This window comes from Heloderma suspectum, chromosome 4, assembly GCF_057233095.1.
Source record: "Heloderma suspectum isolate Gila_16-S chromosome 4, 16-S_ref, whole genome shotgun sequence".
In the NCBI taxonomy this organism is placed as follows: domain Eukaryota; kingdom Metazoa; phylum Chordata; class Lepidosauria; order Squamata; family Helodermatidae; genus Heloderma; species Heloderma suspectum.
The window spans coordinates 145,245,681-145,270,687 of NC_139461.1; the positions used below are offsets into that span (position 1 = coordinate 145,245,681).

The window sequence follows — 25,007 nt, forward strand, 5'->3', positions numbered from 1 at the left end:
ATGAACAAAGCAGTGCAATTGTACCTCATTTGCAAGCACCCCCAATCCCGCAAAAGTAGGCCACCAAGGGAATTGAAATTCTCAGATAATATCATAGAGAATAAGCTCATGAAAAACACATCACTTTGGAGTTCCCTGTCTTGAAGTCTGCAACTGGCCTAGCTCTGAGATTTGGGGTATGGGTCCAAAATGGGCCAGGTCCCATCTACTCTTCGAGCCCCTTTTTTCTGACCCCCTTCTGTTCTGCTGTCTTCCCCCCGCTGTCCCCTTCCTCAGCTCCCTTGTTGTTGTTGTTCAGTCGTGTCCGACTCTTCGTGACCCCATGGACCATAGCACGCCAGGCCTTCCTGTCCTGCGCTCTCTCCCGGAGCGTGCTCAAGTCCATATTCATTGCATCAGTGATGCTATCTAGCCATCTCATCCTCTGCCGTCCCCTTCTCCTTTTGCCTTCAGTCTTTCCCAGCATCAGGGTCTTTTCCAGAGCGTTTTCTCTTCGCATTAGGTGGCCAAAATATTTCAGCTTCAGTATCTGTCCTTCCAATGAGCACTCAGGGATGATTTCCTTTAGGATTGACTGATTTGACCTCCTTGCAGTCCAGGGGACTCGTAAGAGTCTTCTCCAGCACCACAGTTCGAACGCATCAATTCTTCGGCGCTCAGCCTTCCTTCATTTAGGGCAGCTAAAGCCTCCCCAAAGTCACTGCCTGGCTGAAGGCGCCCTTCAGTCACACACGCGGTCGCGGCTGAACGTGAGGGTCCCCTTTCGGCAGAGCGCACCTACAGGCCGGGGTACTTCAGATCCCAGCTTAACGCGGGGGCCCGTTCGCCGTCCCCCAGCCAGGGCGCCTCCACGCCAGGCTGCGTTGCACCCTCGTGGGGCCTTGGGGGCAGCCCAGGGGGCCCCCTCACAGCCAGCCCTCGCTGCGTTCTCCCGCCATTTCTTCCATCTTGTTTTCCCACCACGGAAACCCCGCGAAGGAAAAGGAGACCGACTCGCGGCACCGCGCCCGGCCTTCCGCGCAGGAGCGCGAGGAGCCCCCCGTCCGGAAGCGCTGCGCGCGGGAGCTGCCAGGCACGGAGCGCGTCGGAAGGAGGCCCCGCCACAGCGGCCAGCCCGCGGGCGACGCGGCGGCACTCTGCGAGAGGCCCGTAGGGCCGGAACCCCGCCCTACGCGCGCAACTTGCGCACGCCTTTCCCTGCGAGGCAGACGCAGAGTGGGGAGCCGAGTCTCTCCCGCAGCCGTGGGGGCAGAGGCGGGCGGCGTCCGATGCCCCCGACGCATCCCCGCGGCAGCTTCCAGAGGAAAGGACTGGCGGGAGGAGGTCCCGGAGGAAGTCGGGCAGGCTGGTTTTGGGGGTGGGGGGACAGAGGGGGGCTTCTGCCTGAGACCAAGAGAGCGAGCGAGGTGTTAAGAGGAGCAGCGCTGGAGAGAAAGCGAGCACAAGCGACGCGGAGAAGGAGGGGCGGAGGCGGGGAAATGGCGGCTAATTGGCGCCCTCGGCCTGATCAAAAGTTGGCGCTGCCCCGCCAGCAATGGCAGCAGGCGCCATCGGGTGCCTGCCTGCCGCCTGTGGGGCCACCCTTTTCCGCAGAGCAGCCGCATCTTTCTGTAGTGGCTGGAAGCACGTCTGCAGCCGCTCGCCCCCCCCCCCCCCCGTGATTATGCTGCACCCAGTTCCGCTCCGCTGCGTATCGCGCGGGCGGGGAGACACCACGGAAAGCTTGCTTGGCGACGAGTGTGAGCGTTTCCCCCCATTTCCTCACACACAGTTACAGGGTTTTATTTTTCAGAAAAAGAGCGCACAGATGAATGCACAGCCATCTGTTCAGGCATCCACCAAATCTTTTGGGAAGTTAATCCTTTATCTTTACTATGATGAGCCAGATGTTCTTTACCAGTGCAAAGGAAAATATATCTCTGAAGAGGTACATATTTTTTTCCAGGTGGAACCTCCAATTACCACCAAGAACTTGGCTTTAAAGAGCGCCTTGGATTAAGCCCCAATGCCAATAGATAAGCACAAATACCATCTAATTTGCTCTCTGCGTCCTACCCTTGACTGATTGATTTTTTTTATTAGCCGCCCATCTGGCCAGCTACCCAGCCACTCTAGGCGGCGTACAATACTAATAACAAATTTATATAATCAACTGAACAAAAACACACATAAAACAACACTGCTTTAAAAAACCCTAACCCACCCCAAATGCCTGCCTGGACAGCCAGGTTTTTAAAGCCCAGCAGAAGCTGAAGTATTTTCAAGGATTGCTCCACATAGATTATATTACAGTAGTAATCCAAGAGGTTACCGCGGCCAAATTCTTAACAAGGAAGGGTCACAGCTCACTTATTTGTAACTATTGCTGCCAGATGAATGCCCAGGAGAATGTTACTTAGCATTTAATATGGGGCTTCCTTCTAAGTAGACTTTTACAGGATTGCACTATAAGGGTATGTTACTACAATCCCTTTCAATGCTCATATCTGTTCATTTCAGAAACCACGTGCCCCAGCATTCACTCAATATTGCCCCACAATTCTCCATCCACACCCCTTCACATATTATAGAAATATTCTCTCTGCATGTGCTGTTCAGGTTCTGAGTTTTTTCATTCTTTCCATTATCTACTGCCTCTGCAATGTTCCTTAGACACCATGCTAGACATTTAGCCCCCAGAAAGCTTACTGGTTGAAACAGCAAGCTAAGTTGTTTGCTCATCAGTAGATCCACTCTCAGATAACTAAGACTGGCTTGCCTGCCATGTCAAATCAACGGCAAGGCAAGTGGTGGCAGTCTCTCTCCTGCCAGCGGATCTACTCAACGGAGGGTTCCATCGGCCAGTTTCTGTGCTGGAGCAATTCTTCATGATCAGACACTTGAAAGCAGCTTCTTGTTTAGTCAGTTTCACTTTTGAGAGAAATGTTTTCCAGACCTTCACAGAATTAACACTTACCAATAATCTGTGGCGGTTCTAAGAGGTGAATGTGACAACCTTCTTCGACACTCTCCTGAGTCTGTTGAAAGCAATGTGTTAGAGAGCTCTCAGTGTTTTTAATCTGCTTTCCCCACTGCTGCTCCGGTGGCTGGGCTGGGCATGGTCTGCTTCATAAAACTGGAGCGTATGCTCTTTAAGGTAGAAAAAGGACTCTGATTTGCCAGCTGGGAGATGCAAGATTCAGTAGGGGGGAAATGAAGAAGGGTGGGGTTTATTCTAATACATGTTTTTTTTAATTGGAAAAGAAAGGTTCTGATGTGATAATGAAAGTAAAACTGGCAAATGGATCCTGTTCCATTTCCACAGACTCGTAAGAACAGTGTGTAATACCTCAGGGCATTAGTGTACTCCATTAGAGAGCAGGCTACTTCCTACAATTAAACAGAGTATAAAGGAAGTGGGGAGGGGGAAGCGCAATTCCAAAGTCCACCCCCCCCCCCCGCTGAGGCTAGCTGTACAAGCCACATAGGAGAGATTTTCCCTTGGGGAACAGCAGTGGTGTTGTGGAGCTGGAATATGGGTGTGTGTGTGGGTGGAGTGCCCCCACTTTTTTCACAGCAGGGATGGTGTCATCGGCTCCCAGCATCTTAAGGCTCTGACCATGTGGACATCCTGGCTATAATGTCTACTAAGCCTACCCCACCACGCCCCATGCTGTTTTTTGTAACATCTTGCCTGATGGAGAGATCTGGAGATCTCAAAAGCTAGCACATTTTTGTGATCCTTCAGCTGGTCTAATAAAGGTATTACATTATATGTATTTTGGAACTCCCAGCTGCATCTCAAATAAATAAGCTTATCTCAGCACACATGCAGGTAGGTGACAGTAGGAATAGAGAGAACCCCACAAAATCAGCTGAGCAGAGGAAGAGATACTTTGGAGTGATGCTCTACATTAGCCTTCACAGAAATACATTGCAGGGCTATCAACTAGGGCTGTGCACCAAACCCTGAGCCGACATGGGCCACTTTGTGTCCCTTCTGAGGCAAAGCGGAGGGGGCCCGGAGCAGCCCAGGGGCTCACGGAAGCACTTAGTGCACTTTGCCCCCCCCCCCGGCACCTCCCGGTCCTTATCTGAGCCGCCTTCTCCCTGCCGCCTTCTCCGCTGCTGCGCTGCCTGCATCTCCTGGGGCCTGGACACACAGCAACTGTCTTCTTCCAGGGAGTCACCATTTTTAAAATGGCAACCTCCTGGAAGTTCCAGGAAGTTGTCATTTTAAAAATGGTGACTCCCTGCAGGAAGAGTTGCCACAAATCCAGGCCTCAGGAGATGGCAGCAGCGGCAGAGGTGAAGACAGCAGCAGCAGATGGTGGTGAAGAAGATGGTGGTGGCGGCAGCAGAGGAGGAGGCAGCCCAGGTAAGGAGCTGGGGAGTTGCATGGGGGCATCAGGTTTGGGGCCAAGGTGGGTCGGGGGCCCCCTGAATCTGCTGGATTGGGCCTGCCTCGGAAGCTGCGAAGCACCTTCTGGGTTGGATCAGGGGGTCCCTGCACAGCCCTACTATTGACCATCACTTTTTTCTTTTGTCAAGTCTGTGGGCAACCCACTGACAACCCTCCTCCTCACAGAAATCTGATAGGGAACCTATCATGTTATTCCCCAATCCTGCCTGTTGAGGTGACATCCAGACTGGAGCAATTTAAAGCAAGCATCAGCAGCATGTTAGCTCTCTCAGGCATACTTACTAATTATACTATATATAGCTCATTGCTTTACAGGCAGCTTCTACCTTTTTAAAGGTGCTCTAGTTGGGTATAGGGCGGGGTGTGTGTGTGTGTGTCTCTGACCTGTAAATATTCCCTGAGCCTTCATAGTGTCAGGGCCCAGCTTCAGTACTGCAGTGGGCTTTGTAGGTTATAGCCAGGGTTTGACTGGAAGTGGCCTGGAAAGGCTTGCGCCTATTCCACCTCTGGAATGTCAGAGTCTGTGTGAGCTCATCTCTGCCAGTGTTCTCAGCGCAGAGCCAGGGGGAGTCACCCGACTCCCTGTCCACCTGCTGGTCTGGCCTTGGCAGGCAGGGAGGCTGGGAGCTGTCCGTGAGAACCTGACAGAGGTGGGGTGAGGTTTGCAGAAGGGTTGCCCAGGTTGACGTGTCACTGCTGGAGGGCTGAGCAGTGATGCCCTGTTCAGACAGGGGCCTTGCTGAAAGGCTAAAGGCCCTTGTCTGTCAAGGGATCCGGCCGGGGTGTCCTACAGTCACACCTTCCCTTTTAAGCTGATGCAAAGGCAAAGAGCCTTTGCTAGGGACATCTCGTCTTCATTGCCCAAAGCCTCTGTTTGGATTCATCATTGTCTGGAATTTTGGAGGCACTCTGCACATGGACCGGAACTTTGGATTGTTAAGGACTTGCCATGAAAAGTAATGTGAGGCTTTTCATAGACTTCAACTCCCGTGGCTGTGGATTGTGTGCCTGTGTTTGTAGTCAGCTCAGTGTTCGGCAGGCTGGGTTTGATCTATGACTTTTGGACTTCCCTCTGCCAGAACTCATGCAGCATGGAGTTGCCAATGCGAAAGCGGTGGCCTGGAACTCTTTGTGTGTGTGGGTATGCCCTTGCCTTGATCTTGATGGGCCTTGACCATGTAGCCTAGAGTTATCAACAAAAGATTCAAAGTTGGACTCTCTATGGGTGTGGGTTGTTTAGGCCTTTCAAGAAGTTATCTGTTGATTGCCTGATGGGTTCATTCCAAGAATCATTCCCTTTCCATGTCTGGGGTTGGAACCCCATGAAAGGATTGTCTGGGTTAGGTACCCAGGAATCCAAAGTCCCATCCCTTGCGTTCAGAACTACAGAGATGGCAACGGAAAAACCACGTTGAGGATCTCAGTCACGGTAGTAGTGTTTAGCTTTGGACTGTTCTGGAAGGTATTACATAGAGCCTATAGCTACGGACCATCAGCTATATGATTCCTGAAGAGTGTAACCATTCAGCTTTTGCCATGGGATTCCCTGCAATAAAGAAATCTCATTGATTTGGGTGTCTAGTGTCAGATTGGCTGAGCGTGTGCGCTCAGGGAACCTGACACATAGCTGGTTCTTGCCATACCCCTGGTCCCAGCCTAACTGCCCCCTACACTCCTGTTGTTCATTCTTAACCTCCAAACTATTAATTGTGAGGGAAAGTGCATTTCATTGTGTCCCCATTCTCAGCAATAGTTTACACTGATAAGCCTGGTAGTTTACATTAGTAGTTTACAATGATAAGAATGGCAAAGGGACAAACTGCCACTTTTATTTTGATGGGAAAGCAGCTGATCAGCAGCTGTTGGTGGTGGTGAGAGGCAACCAAACAGAAATAGTAAATAATGGCACTCTTTTCTCCCTTCCCTGCAGCAGAGGCTGGAAAATGGTGTGCAGGAGGAGAAAGGAACTCCTCAGCCAGGGAATCCCCTCGTAGCCCCCCCCCCCAGCAGTGCCTCCTCCCGTGCTGCTTGGGCGGGGTGGGGGTAAGTCTGTAAGCAAGAGAAGGCAGTGGATGCTCCTGTCCCCCTCTGTCTACCAGACAAAGGGTTGTAGAACTGTTACATTTTGCTCACTCATTTTTTACAGTGGAGCACACAGCATTGTTATTGAATCTCTTGTTTTCTCTGTAGCTCTTCTACCTTTTCTCATACCTTAGAACAGAGCTTTCCAAGCTGTGTGCCGCGACACATTAGTGTGTCGGCGGCAGTGTGTAGGTGTGTCACACAAAATGCAGAAAATTGTGCAGAAGGGCACCGCGGAGCTCCCTTACTCACATTTGCTTCCCTTGGCCCCTCCCCTGGAACTTCCTAAAGCAGATAATGTTAAAGCAGCTTAGCTGCTTTAACATTAGCTGCTTTAGGATCATGTGGCGTCTTTTGACGTAGGACGCACGTGATTGGCGGTGTTGGAGCGGTACGGTGAGGTAGAGGCGCGGGGCGAAGAGAGGGGAGGGGAGGTGCCGCCCTGGGAGCAGTGCTCGGCCAACGCCGGCATGGAGAAGTGGCAGTGGCCACCAGCCCTGCGAGATTTCGAGCACGCCGTTTGCGGACTTCTGCACCACGCTGCTGCGCAGCCAGGCCAGAGTAGCGCGTGGGTGGAAAGGCCGCCTGGGACTGGGCTGCACCGAGTGGGCCGTCCGCCATCTTGGCCAGTCGGAACGGAGCTCAGTGGAGGCCAGAAGCCTCAGAATCAGTGTGCTCCCAATCACCCGGGCGAGCGCAGCTGCAGGCTGTCACCCAGTCAACCCACCTGCTGCTGGCTGAAGGGAGGCCACCCTCCCAAACCCAATGTGGCAAACAGCAAGCCACCCACCACGTGGCACTTATTATTTGATTTCTGCCATTTATTTTTATTTTTACTCTGCTGTAATTGTGGATTAACTACCCACTGGCGGTGTACCACCGGACAGTGCTGGAACTGGACTCTGGACATACGCATTGCAAATATTTACAGCAATATAGCCTTGCAGTGAGACATATATATTTACACCATTTTTGTTGGACTTTTGCTTCTCTACTTCATGTGTTTTTGCAGCTGAGCTCCTACCTGGGCCTATGTGTCCTAATATGTATTGTAAATACTTTAGTTAATTTTGTTTATTTTTCACATTTTCTCCTGGTCCTGATTCCTATCTTTATCTCACTTTATCACTGTGGGAGTGAAGCGCAGGTGCTGTTATTTTCATAAGAAAAAACAGAAAGATAAACGCTAAAAACAGTCCTGTTATTTTCATATTTCGTTAATGCTAAAACCTAGAAATAAATTAGCATAGATTTATTCATTAAATTGCAGTTGAATTACCCGTAAAATGGATACGTTTCTAATTAAGAAAAGGAAAGCTGGTGAAGATGACGTATGCAATGAACAAAATGTAGCCACTATAGAGGAAACTACACAAGAATCAACTGTTGAACGGTCTGTATTAGTACATAAGAAGTGTAAAGGAAATATTTCCAAGCCTCGTTTATACAGTAAAGATTATATGAAACTGGGGTTCACATTTTCTGGTAATGAAAACAATCCTTGTCTCCAGTGTTTAGTTTGTGGGGATATATTTGCAAATGAAAGTATGGTACGAAATAAATTAAAGCGTCATTTTACCTCAAAACGCTGTCATTTGTCAGAAAAACCAGTAGAATACTTTAGTGGGCTTTCAAAATCTATAAAGAAGCAGTCTGCATCATTCACAAAGAGAATGAAGACATCAGAGAAAGCTCAAAAGGCAAGTTACTTGGTTGCTCAAATAATTGCTAAAAACAAGGACCCACATGCTATTGCCAAAACCACCATAAAGGAATCTTGCTGTGCTATTGTTCGAACAATGTTTGGGCCCGAATTTGAGATAGAAGTTAATAAAATCCCTTTGGCAGATAACATGATCGGAAGACATATTCAAGACATGTCTGATGACATTAAGCAGCAAATGAAGGATATTTTTCAAGACGATAATATGATCTTTACATTGCAGTTAGATGAAGCAACAGATGTCAGTGGGTTAGCACAATCAATTATTGGTTTTTATATGTTTCATTCATACTGACAGAATTATTGAGCAATTCTTGTGTTGTCTAGAACTTCCAATGAGAACTAGAGGTGAAGATATATTTAAAATTTTAGATTGCTTCATGAAGGAAAATAATTTGCAATGGTTAAATTGTGTAGGAATATGCACAGATGGCGCACCCTCAATGGTTGGTTCAACAAAAGGTTTTATAGCTTTAGCAAAGAAAGAGAATGAAAATATTATAATTACTCATTGCTTTTTACATCGTGAAGCACTAGTCGCGCAAACCATTGGAAATGAATTAAGAAAAGTTTTGGACAAAGTGGTTCAAATGGTCAATTACATTAAAACTAGACCTCTTCAATCAAGATTATTTGCTCATAGGCAAGGTTTAAAAAGCTTCTACTACACACAGAAGTTTGTTGGCTCTCAAGAGGTCGAGTGCTTTGTCGTGTATATGAATTGAGGGAAATGATGCTTAAACGTTTTGAGGAAAATCAGCAAAATGAATTCTGTGATCTAATTCAAAGCAAACTTTCCAGTATGCAAGGAAAAGGAGAAAATATCTTAACAGTGGTAGATAAAATTTGTGCTATGAGAGACAAAATAGCAGTTTGGAAAAGGAAAGTGAAAGAAGGAAATTTTGAAATGTTTTCCAAAACTGCTGAGTGCCAGCTAAAATGTGATATCAGCTTGCTAATTGTTGACCATTTAACATTGCTCAGAGAGAAAGTTCATCATTACTTCCCAAATGTTGAAATCCAAGACTATGATTGGATCAGAAATCCATTTCTTTCACCTGCAACGAGGAACTTTTCACTTATTGAAGAAGAATTAGCTGACATAAAAAATGATTGAAATCTGTTAATGATGCATGACTTAGACAGCTTTTGGATTCGCATTTCAAAAATGCATCCGAGCTTAGCTAAAAAAGCATTAAAAATTCTTCTGCAGTTTTCTACTACATACATTTGTGAAGTATCCTTTTCAACGATGGCAAACTTAAAGACACTGAAACGTGGAAGCTTAAAAATGCTTGATGATGAAATGCGAGTGTCTTTATCTAATAGTCCACCAAATATTGAAAAGCTGTGTTCATCCCATCAACCTCATACATCCCATTAAAATGGTAAGTAGTTATTGGTGTTAATCAACTTTTTAAAATTCTTGCGCATATTTATGTACTGTTACTCATAAATGACAACAATGTAATTATCTTACAAATCATATATTTTTAAAAAATATAAGTGAAAGGTTTTCATGAGATATGTTCTATCCCCATACATTTCGTTATTACAATTTATGTATGTGTCCGTATCTCTTATAACAGTTTAACCTCTGGTTTGCTAGTAAAACTGAATTACTGTGTCACGAAATGATGCATGTCTAAAAAGTGTCACCAACATAAAAAGTTTGGAAAGCTCTGCCCTAGAAAATCCCACTTTGGGGTGGGGTGGGGGATAAGGAACAGAAGCAATGTTCCCAGGTGTGTACAAGAAAAGATGCCCCTGAGGCAGTAGGAAGAGTGGTCTATTGCTTGTGGTGCCACTTTGTAATGTCTGACTCTGAGGTGCTGCTGAGGGAAAGAGCTGCTCATGACCCTTTCAGCAGCTCTGTGTGTGTGTGTCTTAAAAGGCTCCTTTCGGTAATCACTCTCCCCCGCCTCCCCGCTGAAGCCTGTGTGGGCTCCAGAACTCACTCACTGTAAACAGCGGTTGTAAGTTGGATTTCAACGGGGCTGACACCCAGGATTGCAGCCTCACAGTGGAATCCTATGCATGTTTACCCAGAAACAAGTCCCAGTGGGTTCAAAAGGGTAAGTGTATTTAGGATTCCAGCCTTAACAACTTTTTGTGGATTCAACATTAACATTATTATTTAGTTATTATCTGTGCAATAACTGATTACAATATTTGACAAAATATTCTGACTATAACCTTCTTTTGCTACATATGTGTGTTGGCCTTTCTGTGCCCCCAACACTAGACGGTAGCCATATTAGTCCACTGCAAAAAAAAACCCCTCTGCAACAATAGAGTCTTGTGATAATTAAAAGTAAGATTTGTTTAATTTACTGTCTACTTAATGTATTGTTTATTTATTCACTGTTTACTATACATATTGTGGCATAAGCTTTCATGGGCTCGGATGTATGAAATGGTCATTAGAATGGACAAAGGAAGTCTACAGATCTTTTTACCACTGTACCTCAAGAAAGAAGTATTGAATCATTGATGATAAACGTAACTTCTTTTTTCCATTGCAAAACACTCTGAATTATATGAACCATCATGATGGAATCCTTGTTTATTCTTAGTTTTTGTTGCTTTATTGTTGTATTGACTAATTTGCTCTGAACATTGCAAACAGAAAGGCTATTCATAGATTTACTAAATAATAACACACATCCCTTTGCTGTCTGCATTTAAAGTTGTCCCAGTATGCCTCAAGGAACCCATAATTCATCCTGAATTTTACTGGTTGCAAATTAGTAATCCAGCTTTTAGTCCATCTGTTCCAATCCCACTCCTATAGCTCAGCCAATACTATTCCAGCACCCAACATCTCCATACAACAGCCATCAGTTTCTTCCAGAAAATTCACTCCATTGTACCATGAGGTTCTGCATGTTCGTGGCCCATCTACATCTCCAGTGATCTGCAAGGAAGAAATTAGACATCTGTAAACAGTTGTCCATTTCCCCTTCCAGCTCCCTAGACTCTCCAACATCATCCCACCAAATTTTTTACATGAACTTTGGACGGATGATATTGGCAGTGTTGTTTTATTTAGAGAGCAATCCTGGGGGTGGGGGAGGCCGCCTCCAAATTTGGAGGCAACCACCCATCTACTGCAGGGCGGGAGGAGCGGTGAGGAACAGATCTCCTCCATGCTCCCGCCACGCTGCTTTTGCGGCTAGACAGCCAATTTCACTGTCAAGCTGCAGGACCTCGGAGCACAGGGTGTGGAGGCTGGATGACACATAGGAAGTGTCGTACCGGCACTTCCGAACTCCCTACCCCGCCCCCAGGAACGCCCTATTTCCCCCTCTCTGTGCTGCTCTTCTGAGTGCGGAGAGTGGGGCTGATCTGTGCTGCCTACGAGGCAGTGCGGGAGGGAGTGGAGGGTGGTTCCCGGGAACCAACCAATCCTATGGCCATTTAGCCACTGACTAGCGGCCATACAATTGCGCCCTTAAGGACCTGATTCTGGACTGTTCATTGAGTCTATTGGATATCCTTTGCTTCTGGCATGAGAACTACACTTTTGCCCCTACAAATTCATTTATGGTCATCTGATTTCTGTAGGTTCTATATTGCTTTATGTGAAACTAAGAAAATGTAGAGAACCAAAATAGGATTTTAGGGAAATGCTGTCATTTGTTCCCCAGCAATGCTGACCATGAAAGATTCAATTCCTTCATTTGATTTAGATCATGTTTGATCTGTTCTAGCACGGGTACATCCTTATTCTTAAAAAGCTACATTAAGCCTTCTGTTAAACCTATCCCTATCTTCTTGGTTTAGTATCCAGTTTTATACCACTCTTGTTATGAGATCAAAGTATTAACATTATTTGGAATGTGAGTAGCCAAGATGTTAGGTTTGTTTTTATTACGTTTTTATCCTACAATTTCTTAATATTTTCATCATTCTAACGGTGAACTCAGGAGGCCAAGTAACTTATCACTTTGGAAACAAAACAAAGCCACTCAAAAGTAAGATAATGGTTTCTGCATACTCAAGGGACTCCTTACTACGTAGGTCCTACATACACAGAAGCACATAGGTCTGTGAATTAAAAGAAAAGGGCATTTAAAAAACAAAACAAAAGTGGCTTGACAAGAATCTATGAGCTTCCAACAGTTGGGGCCAAACTAAATGTTTCATTAATCACACATAGCTAGGTTATTGTCTCTCCTACTGTCCTGCAACTGTGCACGGCCCTGATTCGGATTGGGTCCATTGTGCTTTGGGAGAGGAGGGTTTAAGGTCCCCCTCATTTTCATCCCCGAATTCCAATGAAATCAATAAAATCCATCATATTCATGCCAACTTGGATGCTATAGTTGATACAGGCTTGGTGGATATAACTTTGGCCCCGGCTTGTCCAGTTACAATGGATACATTTCAATTTGTAGATACATTTCAATTGAGGATGTGGACAGGATCCTTGGAGAGGTGAGGCCTACCACTTGTGTGCTGACCCTTGCCGTTCCTGGCTTATAAAAGCAGCTAGGAGGGACTGGCTGTCTGGGTAAGGGTTGTGGTGAACACCTCTTTACAGTAAGGTGTGACTCTGTCTTGCCTAAAGAAGGTGTGGGGTAAGACCTTTGTTTTAAAAAAGACCCTCCTTGAACCCCACTGTACTGGATAGCTTCTGGCTGGCCATTCTTGGGCAAGGTGCTGGAGTGTGTAGTGGCTTCTCAACTCCAGGGATTTCTGGATGAGTTTATCTAGATCCATTTCAACCTGGCTTCAGGCCTGGTTATGGGACAGATTGCTTTGGTCACCTTGGTGGATGATCTATGCCAGGAACTGGACAGGGGAGTGTGACCCTGTTAGTTCTGCTGGACCTTTTGATGGCTTCTGATACCATTGACCATGGTATCTTTCTGAGGAATCTGTCTGAGGTGGGACTGGAAGGCACTGTTATACGGTGACTCTGGTCCTTCTTGGAGGGGCGATCTCAGAAGGTGGTGCTGGAGGATTCCTGTTCGGCTGTTGGCCTGTGGTGTCCCTTAAGGTTCCATCTTATACCCCGTGCTATTTAACATGCATGAAACTGCTATGAGAGAATGTCCAGAGTGCCACCAGTATGCTGATGGCACCCCATTCAATCTCTCCTTTCCATCCAAATCCAAGGAAGCTGTTCTGGTTCCAAATCAGCGCCTGATGTCAGTAATGGACTAGATGAGGGCAAACAAGTTGAAGCTTAATCCAGACAAGACAGAAGTGATTTTGGTCAGTACAGATCAAGGCTTCTTGATTACCCTCCCCTTGAAGACTCAGGCTTGCAGTCTGGATATACTCTTGGACTTGGCCCTGAACCTAGATGCCCAGGTCTTATTGGTAGCCAAGAGTGTGTTTACATATATGAGGCTAGTGTGCCAACTGCAGCTGTCCCTAGATGTCTGATCTGGCATGGTCGGTTATTTATTTATTTATTTATTTATTTCTATACTGCCCAAAAGCCAAAGCTCTCTGGGTGGTTCACAAAAAGTATGCATACCTTAGTTATATCCCATTTGGACTACTGTAACATGCTCTTGTTGGGACTGCCTTTGAAAAATGTTCAGAAACTTCAGCCTGTCCAGAATGCTGCATCCAGACTGTTGACTGGGGCCAGTTACAGGGAGCACGTGACTTCCTTGTTACAGCAGTTTTACTGGCTACAGGTCTGTTTCCAGGCAAAATTAAAAGTGCTGTTTATGATCCATATAGCTGTATAGAGCTTGGGACCAGGCTGCCTGAAAGAGTGCCTTCTCCCATGTGAGCCTGCCTGGTTCTTAAGATCTTCTGGTGAGGCCCTTCTTTCAAGACTGCCACCTTCAGAGGCGCATTGGTGGTGACATGAGAGAGGGTCTTTTTGTTGGCTGCTCCCGGGCTGTGCAACTCCATCTCTGGTGGGGTGGGTGCACATCTCAGCTATGCAAGTTTAAAGGAACATTTAGTTTGGCCCTTATAGAAGGTTGATGGCAGGTTGAGTCTAGAGAGATAAGAAAATGTAGAGTAACTCATCCCATTGTTTGAAAATGAAACTTTGAATTGAATGCCGAAGGCAGGGACTCCTATCTCTGGTTCTGTCTTTTATTTGGTGCGGTGGGGAATGCTGCATCTACACATTTATGCTAAAATAACATCTATCTTAAAATTCTGGATTTCTCCCTAGTTTTCTAGGGGTGACTCTTACTTCTGTCCTGGAGAAGATGAAAAAGGACATCTCTAAAGGAACCATAAGTTGAGCAGACTATGAAAGTCTCTCACAGGGATAGGGAACATGGCTCTCCAGATGTTGTTGGACTGAAACTCTCATCATCCCTCAGCACTGACTATGCTGGCTAGGGCTGATGGGAATTGTAATACAACAACATCTGGAGGGCCACACCATCCCTATCAGTGACTGGTCTATCAATTAGGTCTAAGGTTGAGAGCAGTTAAGGCACTGAATGCTAGCGAGTCAGTTGACATGTGGTGGTAGGGGGAGAGAAAGAAGAATGGAGGGGTGGGAGGGAGATTGGGAATTGACCCGCTCACGCCCCTAACAACTTAAAACCTCTCCTGGAGAGAAAGGACTATGAGTGAGGGGTGGGGGTGGGGTGTGTATCATGAGGTAAGAAAACATCCCAGCTTCAGCAGGAAGCCAAAAGGATACTTTTCCTCTATCCCATTCTCCAGAATAGGGATGGGCAGAAGGTAGCTCTCCAGATGTTTTGAACTTCAACTCCCAGCATTCCTGACCACTGGCTATGCTGGCAGGGGCTTATGGGGGTTGAAGTCCAAAATATCTGGAGATCAGCCTTCTGCCTGTTGGATAATAGGAACAACTCTACATGCTTCCAGACACTAGGGGGCAATAGAGAATGTCCTTTGTTGTCTGATCAGTTCCTTCTCCCTCTCCTTCCTTCTTCCTCTTGCCTCTTTAACAAGCGCCATGTGCTTTCTCCAAAGAAGAAGCAAGTAACCATATCTCATGCCTCCATGCACACATCCAGCTTTAGGGGATGCTTGCAATTAAACAGTGTTAGCCTTCTCTGATTATGTATATAAAAGGACTAATAAATTAAATTGATTTGAATTTCTTTTAAACTGGCTCTAGCCTATGTTCATTGCCTCTAAATGCTATGTTGCCATGCTTTCTCAACGTAAGGCAACTCTGCTGTAAGTCACACCAGGCTTTCCAACACTACCCACCCCTGCTCTAAAACATCCTCCCTCCCAGGGCATAGCATAAAATGGGCATTTTCAGGCCTGGCTGCCAGCTCCAAACCTGAGTAGGAACAAGCCAGGAGAGGGAAGGTGAAAGAAAAAAGGTGTCCTTTCCCCGCTTCTCCTTCCGGAACCCCCTCAACCTAAGAGGTCTGAGCAACACTGCATAGTTCCTGTTCCAGGTTGGCTGGAGCCCTGAACAGGGGTAGAGATACAATGCAACATTTTGTTGCAGACCCAATTTCTATTCTATCTATTATCTGATAGGTGATTGATTATAGCATGTCCTGTAATGAAGCTGTGATGTTGTCTGGATACTTGGTCACCTCCGCTGGCTGGCAAACTATGTGGCAAATGGATCCAGTGTCCATGGTGTCCCTCTCCAATCAAGGAGCTGAGCCTGGGCATGCAAAGCCCTTTCAAAATGCTTAAAACTCTGCCAATCAGCTGTCCAGGAAGATTAGTAGAGGGTAAAGATGTGAAAGCTCAGAAGAAGAAAAAAATAGAAAAGTGTGGGGGTGTCCCCCCAAGGTTTCTTTTAATTTCTCCAGTGGAAAAATAGCAACTTTTGGAAAGGGTTAGGGTTTCTTATGAAACTTTTTTTTTTCTTTTAGAGTAATGAAGGACATGCTTTTTAAGACAGAGTTTTGAAATACTTGTGTTGGCTGTACTTTAGTCTCTCAAAATAGTTTCTAATAACTATGTTGAATAATCACTGTATACTGTATCACACAGTATCACATCTACAACTCAAATCCTATTATGTTAGGTCAGAGATAAACATCTTTTCTTTCTAGGAGAGCTGGAAATAGTTTGAGAGAGAGTTGTTTATGGTATATTATGGTATATTAAAGGAGCAATCCTATGGCCACTAGACAGTATCTAGACGGCCATAGGATATCTGGTTTTCCAGGAACCGACCTCAGAGCCTGCGCTCTGAGGTTGGTTCCTGGAGAACTGACCTCCCCCCACTTCCGTGCTGCCTTGGAGGAAGTTTGGAACAGCCCTGTCCTCCGCACTCACAAGAGGAGTATGGAGCAGCTGAAAAGGGGCGTTCCAGGGTGGGAAGGGTGGAAATGCTGGTATGACGCATCCAGTGTGTCATACAGCAGCCTCCTCCCCTGCCCTGCCCTCCCGCAGCTCAAGAACCGCAATCGGCTCTCTAGCCGAAAATGCAGGGCAGGAGAAGCACGGAGGAAACGCTCTCCTCCGTGCTTCTCCTGCCCTGCATTGGGTAGGTGGTCACCTCCGAATTCAGAGGCGGCCACCTATCTGAATAGGATTGCACCCTAAGTTATCCCATGAGGGGAATTCCATGTCTCCACATGGAATTGCCAGGTTGTTTGTATTGTTTTAGATAATAGTGTGTGGAGACTGTTTTTAATAATGAAAATATTCCTCTTGTTTATTACAGTGTTCATGGTTTCTGAAATTCAATAGGTAATGCATATCTTTCAATCCTCCCACCCTGATTTTTATTTATTACTGGAAAGAAAATAGTTTTCCTTCCATGGCTTCAAATTTTCTGTAACTTTTATATCCCTAGCCAGGGCAGGATGTAGGTCAACACACACACAGCTACACACGAAGGCTTCCATACCTCAGATGTCCATGTGAATGCTTGGTGCAAGGCTAGGAGGAGCCATGCAATGCGGGAGGCAGGATTAAAGGCATGATCCTGCAGCCCCTTCAACACACTTTGCCCTTTCACACAAGTAACATGTGATGGGGGCTTAAAAAACTACATAATCTAGAACATCTTAGAATACTTTACAATATAGGACAAAATGTTTTTTAAAAATAAGGAAAACATGGAAGGAAAACCCTTCATGTGAAATCTCATCGATAAAATGCTACTTTTATATTTCTTTCTTTAAAAAAACCCCTCATTCTGACTGAGGACAAAACATATGATCTAATGTATATGCTACTGACATTATAGAACAAACAGTAACTGCTCGCTCACCTCTCTGGTTATCTCTCTGGTAATCCCTTCCCCAAATATTTATATTATACCATGAAGAAAAACAAGCAGGACACAAACAATTCCAATCTTTAAAATATCCCTTCAAACACATCTCTCCAAAAACATCCCACTGCTTGTTACCATGTAAGTGAAACATGGATCTTATATTTATTCCTAAAATATGGTAAAAACCTGCTTAAAACCCTTCAGAGCTGCAGCAAACTCAAGCAGGCTAAAAATCAAGCAGTTATTGTTTCCCTTTGTCAACCCACATTAACTGCTCTCCCAACTCACTCCTAGGCTAGAAAGTTATCTAGGGATGTATCTTGTCATAATTTGTACATTCTTTGGGAAAAGGCTCTTAACTATTATATGAACATTAAAATTGGATTGTTGGTTTGTTTGTTTGTTGTATGCTGCCTTTCAGGGCTAACCCTCCTAAGGCAGCTCACATCATGGTAAAACATAAAACAGTGAAGTATTGCCTAAAAACAATTATACTCCAAAACAACAAGAAAACCAAAATCTTCCAAGATTTTGGGTTTTGTTTTGTTTGACACCATGGGGTTCCGATGCTTTTTATATTTTTGCATTAAAAGGAGAGTTACGTGTTCTCCTATGCAATCCCTGACAGAGTCCTCTCTTTCTGAGAAAGCATTCATGCCAGAAACAGCTAGTTTTCCACAACAATGTACCTTTGCTTCCAACTGCTTTTCTTCTGCAATTAACACTGAATAGGGTTACATATTAACCAAGCCACTGCATTTTAGTTGAGAAGGGGTGCCCATATGTAAAAGGCCAGTTTCCCAAGTGAGGCCTTGATTTTCCCCCAGTCAGTTTCTGTGGAAGTGTGGCTATTTTGTACATGTGTGAGCCTGTCTGGGCTGATGGTCTGGAGCCAAGCTGGTCATTGAGCAAGCAGGCAGTGCCTGAGCAATGTGTGCAAGTTTAAGGAGCTGGCTCGGAGCCAGGACTCAGGAGCATTCTAGGACTAGATCAGGGCTGGGCGACATGTGGGCTTGGAGCGCATGTAGCCCCTTTACTCCCTGCCATGCCCCCCCTATATATATTACTGGGAATAAAGGGGATGGGGACTTGTGGTTTACTGCTGAAATGTGGTGGCAAGCCACTATCCAGGCTTAGAATGGACAAATTTAGCTTGTTTTCAAGCTAAATTTGTCCATTCTGAGCCTCTGTAGTGGTTTGCCAACTAATCTCTGGGGCAATTAGCAACTTCTCTCTCTCTCTCTCCCTCCCCCTGGCTTTTTGCAGAAAAGTGGCGGGTTTTCAGCTCACAGCAGATCTGGGAGGGGCGGAGTTGTCTCCCTGACTGCCTGAAGTTGCCCTCCCTGGACTAGGAGCATTTCTACACCAGCCTAAAATCCCACATTGAAAACGGGACTTTCTTCTTCTGTTTTAAATGCAGGATCATGGCAGACTCCCTCGCTTCCTTCCTCCCCCTCCTTTCCCCCCTTATTGGAGTCTTTGATATGCTTCATTATACAGCCGCTAGATGGCGCTGTGGTCTAGCTCCTCTTATTGCGGGTTTTCCTCTTTTCAGGAGGGAACTCAAGCAGAACTCAAGCACTGTAATTTGATAGCTCATTATCTCCGATCTTTTAAAAACATGGAATAAAGGTCATTTAGTGTCGGAGACACCCTGGAGGTTAATGATGTCATCTAAAGGATCTGCAAACTTCTGTGAGTAACCAATCTCAACAGCAGGATAAAAGCTCCGTGTGAAGAAGCCCTGGATGGAATGTGACTCCTTCTAAACTGATAGCTGCAGTGACATCCTCTTGCCATCTACGGTGGTGGGGCTAAAGTACAAAAGAGCAGATCAGAAGCTCTCTCCTCTGGCAAGTTACCATTGTAGCACAAGGTGAAGAATGCCTGGGTGTTGCTGGAGCTCCTGGTTTGAGACCCCTGGCACCTTATAGCACCCTTACATTTAATGGATATATATAATGCCCTTCAATCAATTATTTCCCAGGGTGGTTCACAACAAAGTAATACAAAATCAGAATAAAATGAACTATGTATCTGTACCTGAGCAGAATATATAGCATAAGATGTCTGCCGTAGTCTCTGCTCAGTTAAGCCATAACATTATCAAAAAAGGCACATTCCTGCATGGCTATTGCCTCACCCCACAGCAGAGTCTATTACATGGGTCTTGTTTCTCCTTCGTTTATTTTGTAACTATTTCGTTCTTTGCATGCTTCTTCTCTACAGCTGTAGCAAATGGATCCAACCTTTTCTTAGTTTATACTGCCATCTTGTGGATTTTTTTTTGAGAAAGTATATATTTTAAGAGCTTTTCCACACAGTGGTGTCAATTGGCTGTTAATCCACTGCATCTACTTTTGGTTTCATCGCAGAACTGAGATCCGAGTGCTACACTAGAGCATTTCCTTTCCTGCTTTTCCACTGCATAACCTGTAGGTGGGACTGTGGTATAGCAGAACTGTGCAAATACACAAGTGAAAAAGCAATTTCTTTTGCTTTCACAATTAAATGCCACATTTTTCCTGCTCTAAAAAAATGCCAATTTTTAAAGTACTTATTAGATACAGAAGTGAAACTGGGGGGTCATGACATCATCTACAGAACCTGTTAACAACCATGAATAGGAAATGATGAATGCAAGATAAATACCTTGTGTAGAAAAGTCCATTATTTCTGAAAGCGAAATTTTTTTTTCCTACTTGTGTATTTGTGCTGTTCTGACATAGCACAGCACCACCTACAGGTTCTGTAGTGTAAAAGCAGGAAAGGAAAAGCTCTTTTGTGTAGAGCTCTGACCTCAATTCTGTGATGAAACTGCAAGTAGATACGGTAGATTAACAGCCTCATGTAGAAAAGCTCTATGTATCAGTCATGTTTGTAAATGGTTTTAGATTTATATATGTGATAATTGAAGTAAATTAACAGCAATATAAATGAGTAATTCACGTTATAATACTGAAAGACACTTCAAAATGTTCTCCATTTCTGTAGAAAAATGTTTCTTCTAGGAACACAATGAAAGAGTCTTGTGGCAACCTTAAAGAGTAACTGATTGTTTGTGGACTACAGTCTATTTCATCAGATGCAAGGAACATTTTCATCAGTTGGCAGATACATCTATGCACGTTTATACATAGGCAGAAAGGAAAACATGAGCAGTGGGTGTAGTTCTGTGACTGGCAGAACTAGGTTCTACGGCAGTGAATTTTTTTTTACCAGGGATCTCCGGCTCCAGTGCTTTGTGGGAGGGATGCTGAAGTAATGTATTGCAGGGCTGATCCAGTGTTCAGTGCACATTGCAAGTTCTCCCATGAACAGGGACGTTAGAAGTTATTTGGAGGGGTCTGTGGGACCTGGGAGAGTGTAGCATTGCAGGTTTGCTTGGCAAATGCTGAATGATCAAGTCCTCCTGCCTCTGCAACTGCATATTCCATATCCATCATTCACCCCCTGTCCTGTTGCATGTCATGTGAGTTTGGTGCCAACTGAGCAGAAAATAAATGTCTTAAACTGTTTTTCATTCATCGTAACTCCTTAATCCCTGCATTTATCCTCCTGAAATGTTCCAGGTTTCTTGCCTAAGGACACTTCCATGACACATGCCATTTTTATACAAATTGCAAACAAAAACCAACCATGGTGGGGATAATGGGGAATGAATCACCCCCCCCCCATGAAATCTGAACATTCCCCTTTCACAAAAATGCTGTACTTATCCTTCTGAAATTTTGCAGGATTCTTAAGTAGGGCGATATCTGTGCTGTATGTTTATAGCAATTGCCCACAAAAAAACATAGGGCAATAAGCACATCCTTTTCTGGAAACCCCCAATTTGTGAAGACTGCTCTTGTACAAAGCTCCCTGCACCTATTGATCTGAAACTTTGCAGGCTGGATCCTCTCGGACAGTGTAACTGTAATCCAATTCTGCTAAGAAATAAAAAAGTTACTGGCAGTTCCCTTTTAAAACAAAACAAAATGCAAAGGTGTGCAGCAGCACCCCTACCCCCAGCTATTTGTCTGAAATTTGGCAGGTGTCGTCTCCTCATAAGTGACTACTATGCCTGCTAATGTCATCCAGTTCTGACAGACAGTTACAGTCATTTGTTGATTTCCAATTGTAGTCAATGGAGGCTTGAAGATTTGGATTTCTGAACTGAAATTTGGATTTGGACCCAAGTAGAATTGGGTGCCCTCTGAACTGGTACAAGCCGAATCAGGGTATTTTCTGAATTGGGGTCCAAACTGAACCTTGCAGCTGGTGCACACCCCTAATTTCCAGCCCCCCTCCTTCAAATGTTCACCATACAAGTACCACTGTAGTCCCTGCTACACTGTCCCACCCAAACATTACATTTTTATTTTTATTTACCTGCAGTTAACCCCACATATAGTAACGTATGGCTGTGAGAGCTGGAATATAAGGAAGGCTGAGCGCCGAAGAATTTATGCTTTCGAACTGTGGTGCTGGAAAAGACTCTTACGAGTCCCCTGGACTGCAAGGAGGTCCAATCAGTCAATCCTAAAGGAAATCAACCCTGAGTGCTCATTGGAAGGACAGATGCTGAAGCTGAAATATTTTGGCCACCTAATGCAAAGAGAAAACTCTCTGGAAAAGACCCTGATGCTGGGAAAGACTGAAGGCAAAAGGAGAAGGGGACAGCAGAGGATGAGATGGCTAGATAGCATCACCAATTCAATGAATATGGACTTGAGCACGCTCCGGGAGAGAGCGCAGGACAGGAAGGCCTGGCGTGCTATGGTCCATGGGGTCACGAAGAGTCAGACATGACTGAACGACTGAACAACAAACCTCACAGAGGGGACCTTCACTGGCTAATAATGCCCTCTCCCAATACCATCACTACCAAGTACTCAGTGGTGGGCAATGGGGCTACAACAGTGTTCCCCTGATGACTGGGTGCAGCCCAGATTGTCTGGGATAGCCCCAACTTCCCCACAAAGGCCAGATGAATGGGCAATGCTCTGTACAGTCCACAAACTGATCCCAGAGGGATGTGATTAAGTTCCTGGGCTTGGCTGGGGTGCTGGAAACACCCTGTCTAGCATCCAATCACTAAAGTAGGGCCTCATGATGCATTCCTGGATGTGGATGCCTCTAGGATTTTATCTAGGATTTTATGCCATTACCATTGCTAGAGAGTGCACAACTACTAAAATTAAATCACTAGACTCTAATATGCATACTTGTCTTATATACATTTTATTACAAAGGGTATACACAGATATCATGCATGGAATAAGATCCAAATATATAATGCCCGAAGGCTAACAAATCATAAACGTGACCAAGCAATCCAAAGATTAAAATACATATGTAAAGACTCGTACATATTGGAATGAAAAGCACTAAGTTCTTAGTTCCTAAATAGGCAAGACACTCGCCTACAAATTTAGTAGCACGTGAAACATAGACACGGTAGGATCCATGTTGCTGCAGAAGCACTTGCAGAATCTATTTTGTTTCTGTCAGCCAAATATCAGAGCAACATGTACATGTAAAGATTTACATAGCGTATTACTTGAAGAACAGGGACGCAAATGGCATCCGCTATGCGGATGCCATTTGCGTCCCAGTGGCCGGAGGTCCGCCAGCAGCTGGAGCCGGCTGGCAGTTCCATGGCCTAGCCATGGATTCCGCGGGGGGGGACGGGGACGGATTGCCTCCTCCCCCCCAGCGGACCCAAGGTAAGGGGTTTTTGCACACTCCTACTGCGGCCCGGTTAATAACAGGCCACAGACCGGTACCGGTCTGCAGCCCGGGGGCCCCTGGCATAGCAGACACAATTTGCGTCGCTACTATTTTCATGATAAGCTACATAAATATTTACGTAGCCTATCACGAAAAGAGTAGCGACGCAAATGGCGTAGCGGACACCATTTGCGTCCCTACTCTTTGCTGCGATAGGCTACGTAAATATTTACGTAGCCTATCACAGCTAAAGCAGGGACGCAAATAGCATCCGCTATGCCCGACGCCATTTGCGGCTGCAGACCGGGGCAGCGGACGGCAGCAGACAGACTGGACCGGCAGCAGGTAGGGTCCGTCCGGGGAGAATTATGCGGGGTGGCGGAGGGGAGTGGTCCATTCCGCCACAGACTCCGGGGCATGGAGTACGTTCTACCAGCTTTGGCAGGTGGCCCAGCCACACTCCTGTCTGGGCAGAGATAACCTGGCTTTAGTACCTTGTAACCTCCAGATTAGATTATTGCAATGTGCTCTACATGGGGCTGCATTTGAAGATGGTTCAGAAGCTGCTGTTTGTGCAAAATGCAGCAGCCAAACTGATAGTGGGGACCAGAAGGTCTGAACATGTAACACTGATTCTGGTCTGCTTGTACGGACTACCTGTATATTTCTGAGCCCAATTCAAAGTGCTGGTTTTGACCTATAAAATCTTACACATCTTGGGACTGCAACATCTAATAGAATGATGTACACTACAATCATCATCTGAGACCTTCTTCCAAGTGCTTCCTCTGAGGGAGGTTTGGAGGATGGCAACAAGGGAGAGGGCCTTCTTGGTGGTGGCTCCCAATTGTGGAATGTTCTCAGTGTGGTCCGCCTGGTGCCAACATTGTCATCTTTTCTGTGCCAGATCAAGACTTTCCTCTTGTCAAGATTGATTCTGAGTGCAGGGAGATAGTTGGCAGCTCAGATTCAGAAGAGGAACAGCCAGAACTGGGGGATGCATTTCCCCAAGCCAGTTCAGATATGGGTGGGCGTGCTTCTCAGGTTACTAACTACCAGATGGCTGGGCCTGAAGCCCCCCCTTGCCCACCTCTGTGAGAAGCCAGGAGGGGGAGGAGGAGAGTGGAGGCTGCGACCTAAGAGATGCTAGACTACGGTGCAGAGCTAAGAAGGAAACATCAGGGGCAGAGCTCAGATGGTCCACCCGGTTAGCGAAGCATCACTGGAAGGGCGGGATATCCCTCCCTAAGTTAGTCTAGCCAGCAAGCCTCACTTCAAACTGTAGGCAAGGTGTTCCCATTTGAATCTCCTGGAGGCATTACTTTGTAGCCTGAGAATCTTCAAGGATTTGCATCTGTAATGAACCTGTTGATAATGAATTAAAGGCCTGAGACTAAAGCCTCTCTATTTGTGTGTGTGAGTGCATTAGGAAAGAGGGGGCCCAAGGGAAACCTGACACCTCTACTCCCAGGCATTTGACAGCATACGATAAGGCTTTTTAATGGGTCCTGGGATTTTTATTGTTTAAAATTCTTTTTATATTTTTGTATGTTAATGGGTTTATATTATGTTATTATATTGTATTTTTATAGTTTTAATCTTTGTAAACCACGCAGAGAGCTTTGACTATTGGGTCATACAGAAATGTAATAAATTATTAAATGAAATGTACTGAGACATATTTTATATTTATTTTAGTTGTACCCCCTCTTTCTACCAAAAAATGGCACTTTTTTGGTAGAAAGTGCCTACAGCTTACAGAATGAATTAAAATTGATTAAAACAATAAAGTACCTTAAAATACAATAAAAACATAACAGTTACAGAAAAAATAGTATTAAAAACAGCACCCAACCTAACAGACTGACTGAGAGGTTAAAGGCCTTCTTAAATAAAGCAGTCTTTGCCTACTGGTGGAAGGACAG

The 25,007-nt window shown here is 45.4% G+C and overlaps 2 protein-coding genes across 5 annotated transcripts in view; one reads left to right on the top strand and one right to left on the bottom strand.

Annotated features, from left to right (window-relative positions):
- LOC146347510 (uncharacterized) lies at positions 1-24,735 on the top strand. Its single transcript, XM_084851531.1, has 3 exons — positions 1-55; positions 676-1,340; positions 21,748-24,735. Exons 1-3 carry the CDS (start codon positions 1-3, stop codon positions 22,159-22,161), a joined length of 1,134 nt encoding a protein of 377 aa, XP_084707657.1. The 3' UTR covers positions 22,162-24,735.
- Positions 1-25,007, bottom strand: part of STING1 (stimulator of interferon response cGAMP interactor 1) — a 49,593-nt gene that overhangs the window by 21,868 nt on the left and 2,718 nt on the right. The window contains exon 2 of one of the 4 annotated variants that reach the window (XM_084850827.1): positions 2,957-3,017. The exons of 1 other annotated variant lie outside the window; for it this stretch is intronic. The gene's annotated coding sequence lies outside the window, so the exon portion shown is untranslated. Of the gene's footprint in view, positions 1-24; positions 97-2,956; positions 3,032-25,007 lie in introns of those variants that run through there. 2 more of the 4 variants (XM_084850829.1, XM_084850830.1) reach the window with 2 other exon arrangements.

Coding starts and splice junctions, on each gene's coding strand:
- LOC146347510 (XM_084851531.1), top strand. CDS start 1: ATGAACAAAGCAGTGCAATTGTACCTCATTTGCAAGCACCCCCAATCC. Junction 56..675: donor GCACCCCCAATCCCGCAAAA/GTAGGCCACCAA, acceptor TCCTTCATTTAG/GGCAGCTAAAGCCTCCCCAA. Junction 1,341..21,747: donor GAGGTCCCGGAGGAAGTCGG/GCAGGCTGGTTT, acceptor ATTTACCTGCAG/TTAACCCCACATATAGTAAC.